Genomic DNA, 12,705 nt, shown 5'->3' with positions numbered 1-12,705 from the left:
AAGTTACACTGAACTAGTTTTGAAACCAGTTTCTTATCTCCAGCCACAGACCAACCTGCCGGTCCATGTGGACCCGTGTCTGAGTCCACCTGCTGAGTCTCAGCCCAGTGTTTGACCTCTGGGTTTGGTCTCCACCACCTCCTGATGGAAACCTCTGGCTCTTTAGCTCCTAAATGCTCCACTATGTTCACAGTGGCTTTTTACAGCTGCTGAAACACCGAGGTCCAGAACCAGGGAACCAGAACCCAGAACACTGAGCTGAGACTCAGTGTGAAGCTGCATTAGGCGGATTTAGCCAAACAAACACCTTCACACAGCCACATTTCCTGAGCAAGACACAAATCAAAACTACACCACCACAACTGTGTGCACCCCGAGCACATTTTCCATTACAGCAGCACAACATGAACGAGCTGAGGCCTCAGCTTTGGTACATCTCACTAGATTTTACAAGTCAACACATGTCAAGGTGATTTAACCACAACTGCACAACCAGCGAGTTTGTAGGTGAGACCTCATGCTCAGCCTCACAGTGAAGCTGCTGTGGGTGGACACAGTCCACAAAACCAAAAGGCAAAATGAAAGATCACAGGTTCCTGTAAAGGCAGAAAAATCTACTTCAAGATAAACAAACTACTTTTAAAAACAAACTTTGAATCAGCTGCAAAATGAATGAAAACTTGTTTTTCCAAGCTGAAGCCACATCCATCCATCTGTACCTGCTTATTCCTAACCAGGGTCACAATGACTGTATGAACTGAGTGATATTATTGAAATGATATTTAAAAGTGACAATACGTCTGTTTCTCTTGCTGCTAATAGGACACAAGCATTTTTTGACACCTCGAATTAACCAATAAATATCTTTGGTAATAGATTAATCAAGTTTGTATATGGGCAAGTTAAAACCACAAAGTTTTTTGTTTTTTTTTTAAAAGGAAAAATTAGAAAGTTTTTCCAGCTTCCCGTAACAAACCAGAAGTGTGCTGAACAGAAGAGACACGTACAGTAAGTGACACTTTCGATTCAACATTTAAGGGGCAAAAACTGAAGCAGTTTAAGAAGAAAAGCTAAACTTAAATCACCCTACGGCCTTAGATTCACTTGGTAACGTTCAACTGAGCTTGCTGTTCTCTAAAGAGGTTTCATGTCCTCTTTGTCTGTGGTCTTTATATCCTATGATATTATGAGGTTGATTTGAATTCCTGAAAAAGCTAGAAAAGAGAAGAAGTACAAGCTGCCTCACAAAAGAAATTCAAGAATCAACTTTGCTGTTATTGTATTATGTTACTGACACCGTGTGTGGCCTCTCTCTGATCCGAACACACAATACGACATTCAACACACACAATGAATGAAGGGAAACGTGCAGGGTGAAGTATTCACAAACAGACATAGGGATAGTTCAGAGAGTCCTGGACTGATACCATCATCTACCACTAATGTTCTTGTTTTGTACTAAAGCAGGAGGAAAATCTTTTTGATTCGACACTGAAGTGAATGAAACGTTAAGCTTGTAAGGAAAAACCTGTGTAAAGACAATTGCACTTCAAACAGTGTCACGTTTCTCTCACATGAATTCAACAGAATTTCATCACTGCAGCCCCATCACCACTTCCTGCCACAGAGCTCGGCTGCTCGTCAGATACTTGGACAGTGTCTTTTCTAGGACCCTGTTCATTAGTCCTGCCACAATAAAAACCTTAAAATGTTTTCGCTTCCACGTCTGTAATTTAACTTTTTAACTCTTTTTCTAACCGAATCAAAGCTACAACAAAATGAAAACACCTCTTTGCAATATTTGTACTATGCATTCGTAGTATTTTCATGTTGGTCGGTTACTTTCTGTCATGGAAAATACACAGTAATCCCCTTCAAGTCTGTGGTTCCCAAAACGCAGGGGTGGGGAGCTCAGTTGTAAAGCAAATTTTGCTGCACAACCACGTCACAATCACAATCGAGCCCTGTGGCCTTTTCATCCAACCACTACCAAAGTTCAGCCGCCGGGGTCATCGATCCAATGGAAACAATGGAAAGATGAGATGAGAGATGTTGACTGACCCGAGGCTTCACATACTGGATCGATTTATTTGTTTCACCAGCGTTAAATTAGGGCTCTGCCAGCCCTGTCAAACTATCACCACACTATATTTGGACTGCGGGCATAAAAACCAAATAGAGAAATGACACAGCACTGGTTTGTGTCAGACTCAGAGTATGATACTGTGGGTTTTTTTTTTACTGAACCAAAGCCACCGAATCCTGGAGCTGAAAAAGAATCTGTGCAGCAAAGACTCATTTGTGTACTTCATCAAACCGTCCTCAGCCACTGTGGAGGTTAAACGGTAACGTTCTGCGTTATGAACTGAGATGAACCAGAACAAGTGGTAAAGCTGGTTTCAGTTTTCTGAACCCTCGAGACATGAAGTTGTCACCCTGCCCTGATCCAGTGATCAGTATCAGAACATAGACACCAGTCCAACAGATTCAACAACAACTCAGTCTCAGATCCACAACCTGCAGCTGGGAGGAGCCCGTGAGAAACCCCTGGTGTCCACCGTAAACACCAAAACAGCCTGAAAACAGTTTGTACTCATCTCTGGAAGCAGTGACTTTTTAGTAAAGCTCATATTACTTTCTGTTGTACACGCTCAGTGATCATGCAGTGTGGTTAGAAATGTTTTCTGATCCACCCGTTCAAGCCAAATCCTGATCATACAGACTTTCTCACCACAGACTGGTCTACACTCGCATCAGTACATGTACTTTAAGGCAACCACATTAGTCCTGTTCTACAACCACATTAGTCCATCAGTCCTGTTCTACAACCACATTAGTCCATCAGTCCTGTTCTACAACCACATTAGTCCACCAGTCCTGTTCTACAACCACATTAGTCCACCAGTCCTGTTCTACAACCACATTAGTCCACCAGTCCTGTTCTACAACCACATTAGTCCACCAGTCCTGTTCTACAACCACATTAGTCCACCAGTCCAGTCCTGTTCTACAACCACATTAGTCCACCAGTCCTGTTCTACAACCACATTAGTCCACCAGTCCTGTTCTACAACCACATTAGTCCACCAGTCCTGTTCTACAACCACATTAGTCCACCAGTCCTGTTCTACAACCACATTAGTCCACCAGTCCTGTTCTACAAACCACATTAGTCCACAAGTCCTGTTCTACAACCACATTAGTCCACCAGTCCTGTTCTACAACCACATTAGTCCACCAGTCCTGTTCTACAACCACATTAGTCCACCAGTCCTGTTCTACAACCACATTAGTCCACCAGTCCTGTTCTACAACCACATTAGTCCACCAGTCCTGTTCTACAACCACATTAGTCCACCAGTCCTGTTCTACAACCACATTAGTCCACCAGTCCTGTTCTACAACCACATTAGTCCACCAGTCCTGTTCTACAACCACATTAGTCCACCAGTCCTGTTCTACAACCACATTAGTCCACCAGTCCTGTTCTACAACCACATTAGTCCACCAGTCCTGTTCTACAACCACATTAGTCCACCAGTCCTGTTCTACAACCACATTAGTCCACCAGTCCTGTTCTACAACCACATTAGTCCACCAGTCCTGTTCTACAACCACATTAGTCCACCAGTCCTGTTCTACAACCACGTTAGCCCTGTTCTCAGGTCTCTGCCTTGACTTCCTGTCTCTCAGAGAACAGACTTTAAAACAGCCCTGCTTGTGTATAAGTCTCTTCATGGCTCAGCACCACAGAACATCTCTGACATGTTGGTGCCATATGAACCATCTCGGACTCTGAGACCATCAGGGACAGGCCTTCTGCTCGTGCCCAGAGTCAGGACTAAACAGGGAGAAGCAGCGTTTCAGTTTTATGCAGCTAAAACCTGGAATAGTCTCCTGATGATGTTAGACAGGCCTCATCTCTGACAATGTTTAAGTGCAAGATAGAAACTTTTTAGCTCAGCATGTGAGAACTGAAAGCGTTTTATCTGCACTCACTCTCCTTCAATTTCATTTCAAGTTCATCTTCCAATATTTGCTGTTTCCTGTTTTGATTCTTGCCTGTGTAATTTTATCTTTTATTTCTGTAAAGCACTTTGAATTACTCTGTGTATTGTGCTATATGAATAAACTTGTCTTGCACTTTTGAACCAAGGGAACTTTTTGTGGAAGTAGTTTACCTTTTGTGTGTGTGTGCACTGTGGGGGACTGAGGACTCTCATGGGCACCTGTTTATCTCCCCCTCCTCTTTCTCTGAGTGTCTTCTGTCGTTTACACAGCTAACAGCAGTTAGCAGCTGGTGGCTAATGGGTGTTTGACTAATAAATATCCACTTACATCATCGTGATTCCGGATGTGCTGGGACAGTACCTAGTCTCTGAAGGGGGCACTAAGAAAGTCCCAAACATGGCAGCTAAGACCAACGATCGTTCTCAGAAAAGAGGGAACTTCCTCCAACTATGAAAAAGTTAGATAGAGCAAATCTCACCTGTGTGGCCAACACACCCTCTAGAGCAGTCGTCACCACACTCAAAAACCACCTTTGACGAGCGTCACAAAGGTGAGATCGAGGTGAGACCGAACAGGTTTTCCAGCTGAGAAGTGGTTGCTTTTACTCACTGCTCCACCTTCACAGGACACCGCCTGTGCTTCTGAATACCAAATGTTAGATGGAGACCAGTGTCGATGTTACGTTTAGAAGTTATCATCTTATAGGTTTGCTGACATTTGTGTTTAGCTGTGGCAGCATCAGTGTAGAATTGTGGTCTGGGAAATTCCCTTCCTCTCCACTGTGGGTGGGGACACATTTCTCCGAAACATCTCTGAACTCAGGTCCATCCAAAAGCTTTCTGAGGTAAACTAGAAAATACACAACAGGACCTGGAAGTTCACTAAAACATTTGACTAAAGTCCAGGCAGTGACGACAATTTGCTTATTAGAACTCGAACTGCTCAGTGATAATCAAGGTGTAATTAAAGCTGAATCCACAACAACAACAAGTTTATTTCTGCTTTACAGTCTGGACCTGAGACTACTGCCCTGCTGAACTACTATGTGGCCGTGGTCTGGTTTCCTGCCTGTCACACAGACGTTGAACTGCATCGTTTCACTTCATTTCAACTTCGCTGGGGTTGTTTCACTAAAAACCACAGGCATCTCTGTGATGCCTTGGAACAACATGGAGGGCTGAGCGCTTCTTAACCACATTTCACTCTCGGCTACCTCCACATTGACGGTGTCAGTCAGTCAGAAAGTGGTGGAGGCCTATCGGGATCAAATTAGGTCATTTTACCGGAAAACACATTAAGAGCAGGTGCCTCATACTGAGGAACTAAAGCAGCTATTACAGTAAATGTAATTATCACACCACCCAACAACCTGCAGCATCTCACACACATACGGCCTGTAATTCACACGTGTCAGAACCAAAACACACGATCAGAGACCAGAGCGTGCCTCAGTAAATATTATGTAATATTTCCAGGGATGAGTACAAACTCTTTCCACGCTGTTTCAATTTGAGTGTCCTGTCTCTGAACCAGAAGTGTTAAAAGCAGAACAACTTCACAGGAACCAAAAATAAAAACACTAAAGGTCTTAATCACAATTTCTCGTTTATGTAAAGTTCTCCCTGCAGAAATGATATGATTGGTTAAACCAAAGAAAGCAGAGGAACACATTTTGACAATTAGGGTTTAAATCATCAATCAACTTGGTGTCAGCTGTCATCATCAAGAAAACCACACATGCAGCCACAACAACAAGGAAGCTGAGATGCTGCTGCCCTATAAAAGAGACGAGTCATTTGCAGAAGCCCATTCATCGTGCAAACTGCTGGGACGACGCTGCCAAACGGTCGAGACTCAAGAACCTCTCAAATCTCAACGTTCTATCTGAAGTTTAGCAGCTCACATCAGGACCATGTGCGACTTCGATCTGTCTCAGGCTCTGGACGGGTAAGAAAGTCTACGATGTTTGTGCTTGAAGTTAGAGTGTAGTAAAAGTCAGCTCAGTGCTGCCTTCACTAGCTACGGCTCATATTAGTAGTAAAATGCTACAAAAGTCTTATTTTAGATCAGATTTGGTCTTTAAAATCTGCCGAAGTCACATGTTGAGTGAAAAAAGCCCTGAACAAGATTGACCAGAGGTTCCTCTGAAACAGGAACAGCTCCAGTGGGTCTGCTCCTGTTTCACTTCTCGCTTAAACATGTGAAGGCAAAAACAAACTGACCCAAACTGTCAATCAGCTAATTCAAATTTCATGTCATTCATAACTGTGTTTGTTTATCTTTGTCTATTTCAGCCCATTTGATTATGAAGCTGTGGAACCTGAGTCCAGCTGCTCTGACATGACGGTAAGACGAACTGTTGGTTATAATAATTCATATTTCCACTCTCACAATGGATCGATCACTCTGCGTTTGGATTAGCAGGTAGGTCTGCAGCATCCCGTGCTCCTTTTTCCTCACCAAGCCACGTTTAACTAATACCAGCAAAGCTTTACTCCACGTGACTCAAAAACAAGTCCAGCATGTCTGACATACTGGAAAACAGCAGCAGTGATGAGAAAGTGAGTCAGGCTTGAGAAAATAGTTCCAGTGAAAGTGTGAAGACGAAACAAACCTTTGAAAGCTCATGACAGACGACAGCAAAGCTGTGAAGTTTAGTGGTCGTTCCCTCCTACGATGCTGCACTCAAGGTTTGGTCAGGAAACGTTTGTGGTTTGGGGAAATGATTATTTGTAAAGAGGTTTTGGTGACTCTCTTACAGGTTATTTATTAATTTCACTGATAAAACACTTCACTGACACGTATTCAGACATTAAACTGTTGATTTTAATGATTTTAAATGGCTTTGAATGATCCACACATGGTGAATTCAACTGCAAGACAAACACGGTGGAACCTCTTGTAAAGAACTAACCATTAAAACATATAAACATCTAATTGTGCATGTTTGTAGATCATTGCACATGTATGAGGCCCAGAATTAACTGTGGCTTCTGTTCTTAGAATAACTTAAAATAAAACAAACTGTAAACGTCACTTCATCATCAGGTTTGTGAGGCTCAGCTAAGAGGAAGCACCTGCAGGAGAACCTCATATGTGGTTTCTGTTCTCTTCATTCTTCCGTGCAGGATGTGGAAGACGCGATTATCAAGCTCGATGACGGTCTGGACCTGGTGGTTTCCCACAACCCACTGACCATGCAGCACATGGCCACCCTGCTGCTGGCCGTGAAGAAGATGAAAAAGTCCCTAACTCGCTGCAGGCAGGAGCTCAGCGATGAGGAGCTCTGCAGCGCCATCATGGACAGCCTGGTGGAAGGTAGGCACAGACACAACGCTGCTCACATCTTCAGAACCTCCTCAAAGAGTTGAAGTGAAAACCAAACTCGTGGGTTCTGCTCCATGAGGAGAAAAACCTCTTCCAGAATCCCACTGGCAAGTGTTGTTGGAACAACTTTACTCAACATCATGTCGTCAGGATTTAGTTTAGAGCAGGGGTCACCAACCCTGGTCCTCAAGGCCCACTGTCCTGCTAGGTTTCCAACTATCTCTGCCCTTCCAGCTTCTGATTGGCTGAACACACCTGATGCAGGTAATCAGCAGTGTGTCGGACAGGGATACAGCGGGTCTCGAGGACCAGGATTGGTGACCCCTGGTTTAGAGGAAGACAACGGATGTAGATTCAAGTTTAGCTTGTTTAAGGATTAAGGTTCAATGAAAGTGCCTTAGATATTAATGTTAGACTGCCACCTACGGGCTTTGTGGCTGAGACAGGTATTAGAGGTACAAGCCTTTTACTCTGTCTTCACTGTTACCTGCAGATTTATGTCGAACTACTTTGATCAAAGTAGAAAAATGAAAACTTCAGCTTTTGCTGTGCAGCCAAATATTTTCATCATTTTATTCTGCCAGCAGCAGCTGCAGCTTCTTCTCTGACATGTTCTGGATCAGAAGCAGCTAGAAACCGTCTGTGGTGTGAAAATGGTCAAAGGCTGTTTTGGCTAAGCTTTTTATATCTGCAGTACAGGTCTTCCACTTTCTCTTTTTGAGTGGACAATACACACTACTGCCCCCTGCTGGTGTGGAGAGGTATTAACTCTCCCCAGGCTCAGAACATATGAGCTGGTTGGCCGGTGGCTGGAGTCTGTGTGGTGCGTTCAGGGACACTTTTTGGCCCAGATGAAGGCGACAATCTAAGACAGTTGGCCTTTACTCATCAGGTCCTTTTCTGAAACGTCTCCCTCCTCCTCTCCTCAGAAACAGCTGTGGAGAGGGTTGAGAACCCGAACACAGGACGAAAAACCGTCACCTTCCAACGTGTCAACAGTATAAGGGAGTACACGCTGTGCAACACCTCAAAGAAGGACATCGTCTGTGCACTGACAGAGCTAAAACTGCACGCCATCACTCTGAAGGGAGGAAACGGCGACCACAAAGGTACGACCAGCACAAGTCCAGTGTTACTTAAACAAAAACACTGGTTCTTTACTGGACTTCTTCCATATTGTGATCATTTCTACAATACAATTTACAGGGAAACTCACTGCTTCCACTTATTTTACTGTTACTTTTCAGATTAGGGTTTTGCATTTAAATACAATGCACAAAATTAAACCAGTGGTTCCCACAAGTGTCCTCTAAATCTATCTATCTCTATTTCTATCTGTCTATCTATCTCTATTCTGCAGATGCAGTACTTTTACTGCTTTACATTTGTAAAGTAATTTTGTTCATATACTTCTATATGGATTCTGGATTTTGGATGCAGTACTTTTAGAGTGCTGTACTGGTACTTGGGTTAAGTAAAGGATCTGAGCAGTGTGAGCTGATGAATTCTGTCTTTAAATCAACACTGATCATGTTTTTTCTTCGTTTCCCACATCAGTGAACTTCAAACTGTCCCGTTACATCACCAATTATCAACGCAGTCAGATCGTCATGCTGTCCGTCAGCCCCAACCTGCACATCTCCTGCTCCATGAAAGGCGACACAGCTGAGCTGACCCTGGAGGTATCTTTGAGTATTTCTATTTCCTACTGCTGTGTACTTTTACTCCCACTGCACTTATCTGTTCGAGTGGGATTGTACATCTAATAATATATAATCAACCAGCTGTGTTCTGTTTCTAACAGAGTTGAAACTGTTTCATGATCATGAGGTTTTCATTTCAGTTGTCACTTTTTCAGCTCATAACTTTGACCATCATCATTCTGACTAACTCTAAATACTTGTTTTAGTATTACGTCAGACTTCAGGGGTTTTGATCAAATACTTCAGGTGTATTTGCATTTCCATCGTTCCTAACTGAGCATGAATAAGAGTCATGCATGTTGTCCTTCATCTGTCCTGCAGGAATGCAGCGAGAAGGAATTAAAGCTGATCAGCAACGACAGAAACATGGATCGCTTCCTCTTCTACAAGATAGAGAAGGGAATAGATCTGAACAAGTTTGAGTCCGTGGCGTGCAGCAACTGGTACATCAGCACATCGTATCAGGAGGAAAACCAGGCGGTGGAGATGTGCAAAGTGGACGCGAATACAGCCGAACCCCGCCGTGACATCTGCTTCAAAATCAACGAAAAACATTAAGTTTCATTGGCTTAAAGAACCTTGTAGTTTACATGTCACCAAAAATAAGCTGAATACATTTTCCATGTATTTTAACTTTATTCTACCTGCCACTAGATGGAGCAATTGTCTGCAGTGTGATGTGGTAGAGGGCTCAGTGTAAGCCACTGAACTTGATATTAACTTTATATTCTTTCTCATAATTGATGGCAAAGCTGATCGTCTTTGGTGAAGAACATAGTAACAGGATATTCCTCCAAGCTACTGCTGAATCTGTTCATTTCTCTATTGTCTGTTTTCACAAACTGTGATTTTCAAGTGTAGTTCTGATTTGTTGTGACAGGAAAACAAAGTGTCATGAGTCAAATCCGCCTGTACAATAAAACTGTCGTTTTCTTCATGTCGTCTGTTCTTAGTTTGGTTTTATTCACTTCAGGATTTGACTTATATTAACTTATTTAAAATCAGGCTGATTTGCTTCTCGCTTGTTCCACTTTCTCGTGTCAGACAGTACCGAGCGCCTCCTGCTTCAGTTCAAACTTAACCTTCACACTTTGTCTTACGTTCAGTTTAGAAGGTTTGTTTTTCAAACCAGTTCCAGTCCTTAACAAACACTAGGGCTGATGCATTAATCAGCTGCTTATCACTTTATTGATTAACTGAATGTTTGCCTGGTGTGGGAAAAAACAAAACAACACAGAGAGCAGCAGACCGATTTTCATGTTGTTTACAGCTCTAACACACACACACACACACACACACACACACACACACAATGACCACAGAGAAAAGCAAAACCTCCACAAAATAGTTTAGAAAGTCCAAAGAAGAGACCACAATAGATTCAAAACTACTAAAAACACACACAAAATAATTACGATAAACCTCTTATTTTCTTTCCATCAGTGATTCTCAACAAACGTTAGTAAAACTAAATAAACTTATATAAACGTGTGAACTGCTTCATTCTAACAGGAGACTTTTCCTCCTGCAGTCTGAGTGTAATAATCTAGGATCTTGACTGGTCGCCTGTATTTAAACCAGGCCTCGTCTCCTGTCTCCTGTCCCCCCTAGAAATAAGATCAGCTAAGAACAAGAGGAAAAGCCTGTATATGTGTTTGCACAGACACCAAGACAAAGTCCTAGTACTGTAAAGTTTTCTTTGCTGTACCTGGTAATAAAACCGATTCTGAAAACATGGCAGACTTCAGCTCACACCGATACAAATGAATCCACAGCTTGTAAAGGTCATTTTTACATTTTCTGTCTCTGATCTTTTTCCTCTTAAACTTATTTTTCTGACCAACAGTTAAAATCAAACATAGAAACTGGGAAACCAACAAATACTTGGAGGAGAGAAGGTGGGACCAATTATTTATTTGGCATTTTTGCATAAAAATGAAGTAATGAACAATCACAACATTAGACCGACTGACCCTTGGATCCCCCACTGACTAATTTCTCTCCATAACCAGGTCACAGGCCTGTAAAACCCATTCAAGCCTTCAACTCAACTTCATCTCAGTGTGAATCTGCACAGAAATAACCAACAGACAAGCAGCAGGTGCTTACCTGAGCAGGTGTCTGGAGCCGGGTAGAGCGGGGCCTGGAGCCGGGGCCTGGAGCCGGGGCCTGGAGCCGGGGCCTGGAGCCGGGCAGAGCGGTGCCTGGGGCCCGGCAAAGCGGGACCTGGAGCCGGGCAGAGCGGAGTTTGGAGCCTCCCTCGACTTTCCTGCAGAGTCTGTATCGAAATCCGGCTGAAAACTGAAAAACGGGTCCGAAATGAGACGCACCGCTTCCGTCCACGAGCTGCGACAAACAAACCGAGCTACAAACCAGAGCACCTGGTTGTAATGTCCGCGCTGCTCACCTGAGTGAACGTGATTGGATGCCACTGGCCACTGGGCCGTGAACGAGCCAATCACAGTGAAGCTTACTGCAAACAGCTGGTGCCAGGCAGCCAAACAGGTGCGGCCTCACTGCTCTGCCCAAACCAACATGGACTCGTTAAAGGGTACAGGAAGAATCACATGCACAAATAAATTTAACCGATTCTGGATTTTGTGGTTTTAAACTTTACCTGGAGCTGGTTCAGGACCAAGACCTTTCAGCGGCGATGATATTTTCACCTTCACATGATAAAATATACAACAACATCAAAGTTGGTAGATTAAAAAAGCAAAAAGGCAAAAATAACGTTTGAGTCTTACAATAATATTCATTTACTTAGAGGAGATGAGCATTTACATTTGAGAAGCTCAAACTATTTTATGCATCTTTCCTTTTAAAAACACTTCAAACTATTAAACTACACTGAAGAGAGAAAACTGTTGGAACCTATTTATACTTTATTAATTTATAACTATATCAATTCAAGTTCAACACAACTGGTTTTAGTTTCATTGCCTCTTCAATGAGCTTAGATTAATGGTTTTTCAGCAAAACATCATCATAAATCAAACCCAGCCATGAATGTCAAGGAGTGAAAACTACACTATTATCAAAAGTATAAATCAGTTAACGCATTTAGTCACTTTCCATCTCTTCATTAGAGGCTTTACTTCTAGCAAATAGAAATAAAAACCCTACAGCCTATAATATGATTTTCTCATTCTTCAGAATAGTGAAACTCAGCCAATCAGAGTCTGTTCCCAGGATGTCGACCCCCCTGTCATTGATAGGCTGCGTGAGTTTGCACGGCGACACCTTAGGGTGTTTCTTGACCAGAGAGTCGGCCTAAACTACAGTAACATGTGCATTTGTCTTTTAAAGAGGCAAAGCTGTGAGGAGGTTTATATGAACACAATGCTGCCTCAAACACACACACACACACACACACACACACACACAAACAGCTCGAGTTTAAGTATAAAAATCACGTGCACACTCGTGCACATATGCACGTATGCACCACCTCACATCTAATAAAGACACAAGGGGCAGATGTGCAGATGCTCTCAGGTCTGAAAAGAGAAAAACTTCAATTAAATCCCTGAAGGTGACTCACTGCTCTGCACACACTCACATGTGCAGGAGTGTGTGACCAGTAGTGAACCTATTGTGTGTGTGTGTGTGTGTGTGTGTGTGTGTGTGTGTGGGCCTGTGTCTGAGTGTGTGTTTGTGTGCG

General features: G+C 43.0%; 1 protein-coding gene across 2 annotated transcripts; it reads left to right on the top strand.

Annotated features, from left to right (window-relative positions):
• Window positions 1–5,519: 5,519 nt before the first annotated feature.
• Window positions 5,520–9,788, top strand: il1b (interleukin 1, beta). 2 transcript variants are annotated; one of them, XM_026297817.1, is made up of 7 exons: window positions 5,520–5,958; window positions 6,306–6,357; window positions 7,140–7,329; window positions 8,268–8,447; window positions 8,896–9,020; window positions 9,363–9,595; window positions 9,677–9,788. In XM_026297817.1, exons 1-7 carry the CDS (start codon window positions 5,924–5,926, stop codon window positions 9,693–9,695), a joined length of 834 nt encoding a protein of 277 aa, XP_026153602.1. In that variant the 5' UTR covers window positions 5,520–5,923; the 3' UTR covers window positions 9,696–9,788. The 2 variants fall into 2 exon arrangements, with proteins under 2 accessions (XP_026153602.1, XP_026153600.1); XM_026297815.1 differs by having other exon boundaries at window positions 9,363–9,598; window positions 9,680–9,788.
• Window positions 9,789–12,705: the final 2,917 nt, after the last annotated feature.

Source organism: Mastacembelus armatus, chromosome 12, assembly GCF_900324485.2.
Source record: "Mastacembelus armatus chromosome 12, fMasArm1.2, whole genome shotgun sequence".
Classification (NCBI taxonomy): Eukaryota; Metazoa; Chordata; class Actinopteri; order Synbranchiformes; family Mastacembelidae; genus Mastacembelus; species Mastacembelus armatus.
Note: the sequence above shows the minus strand (reverse complement) of the source record. Positions and strands in the feature narration are given on the sequence as shown.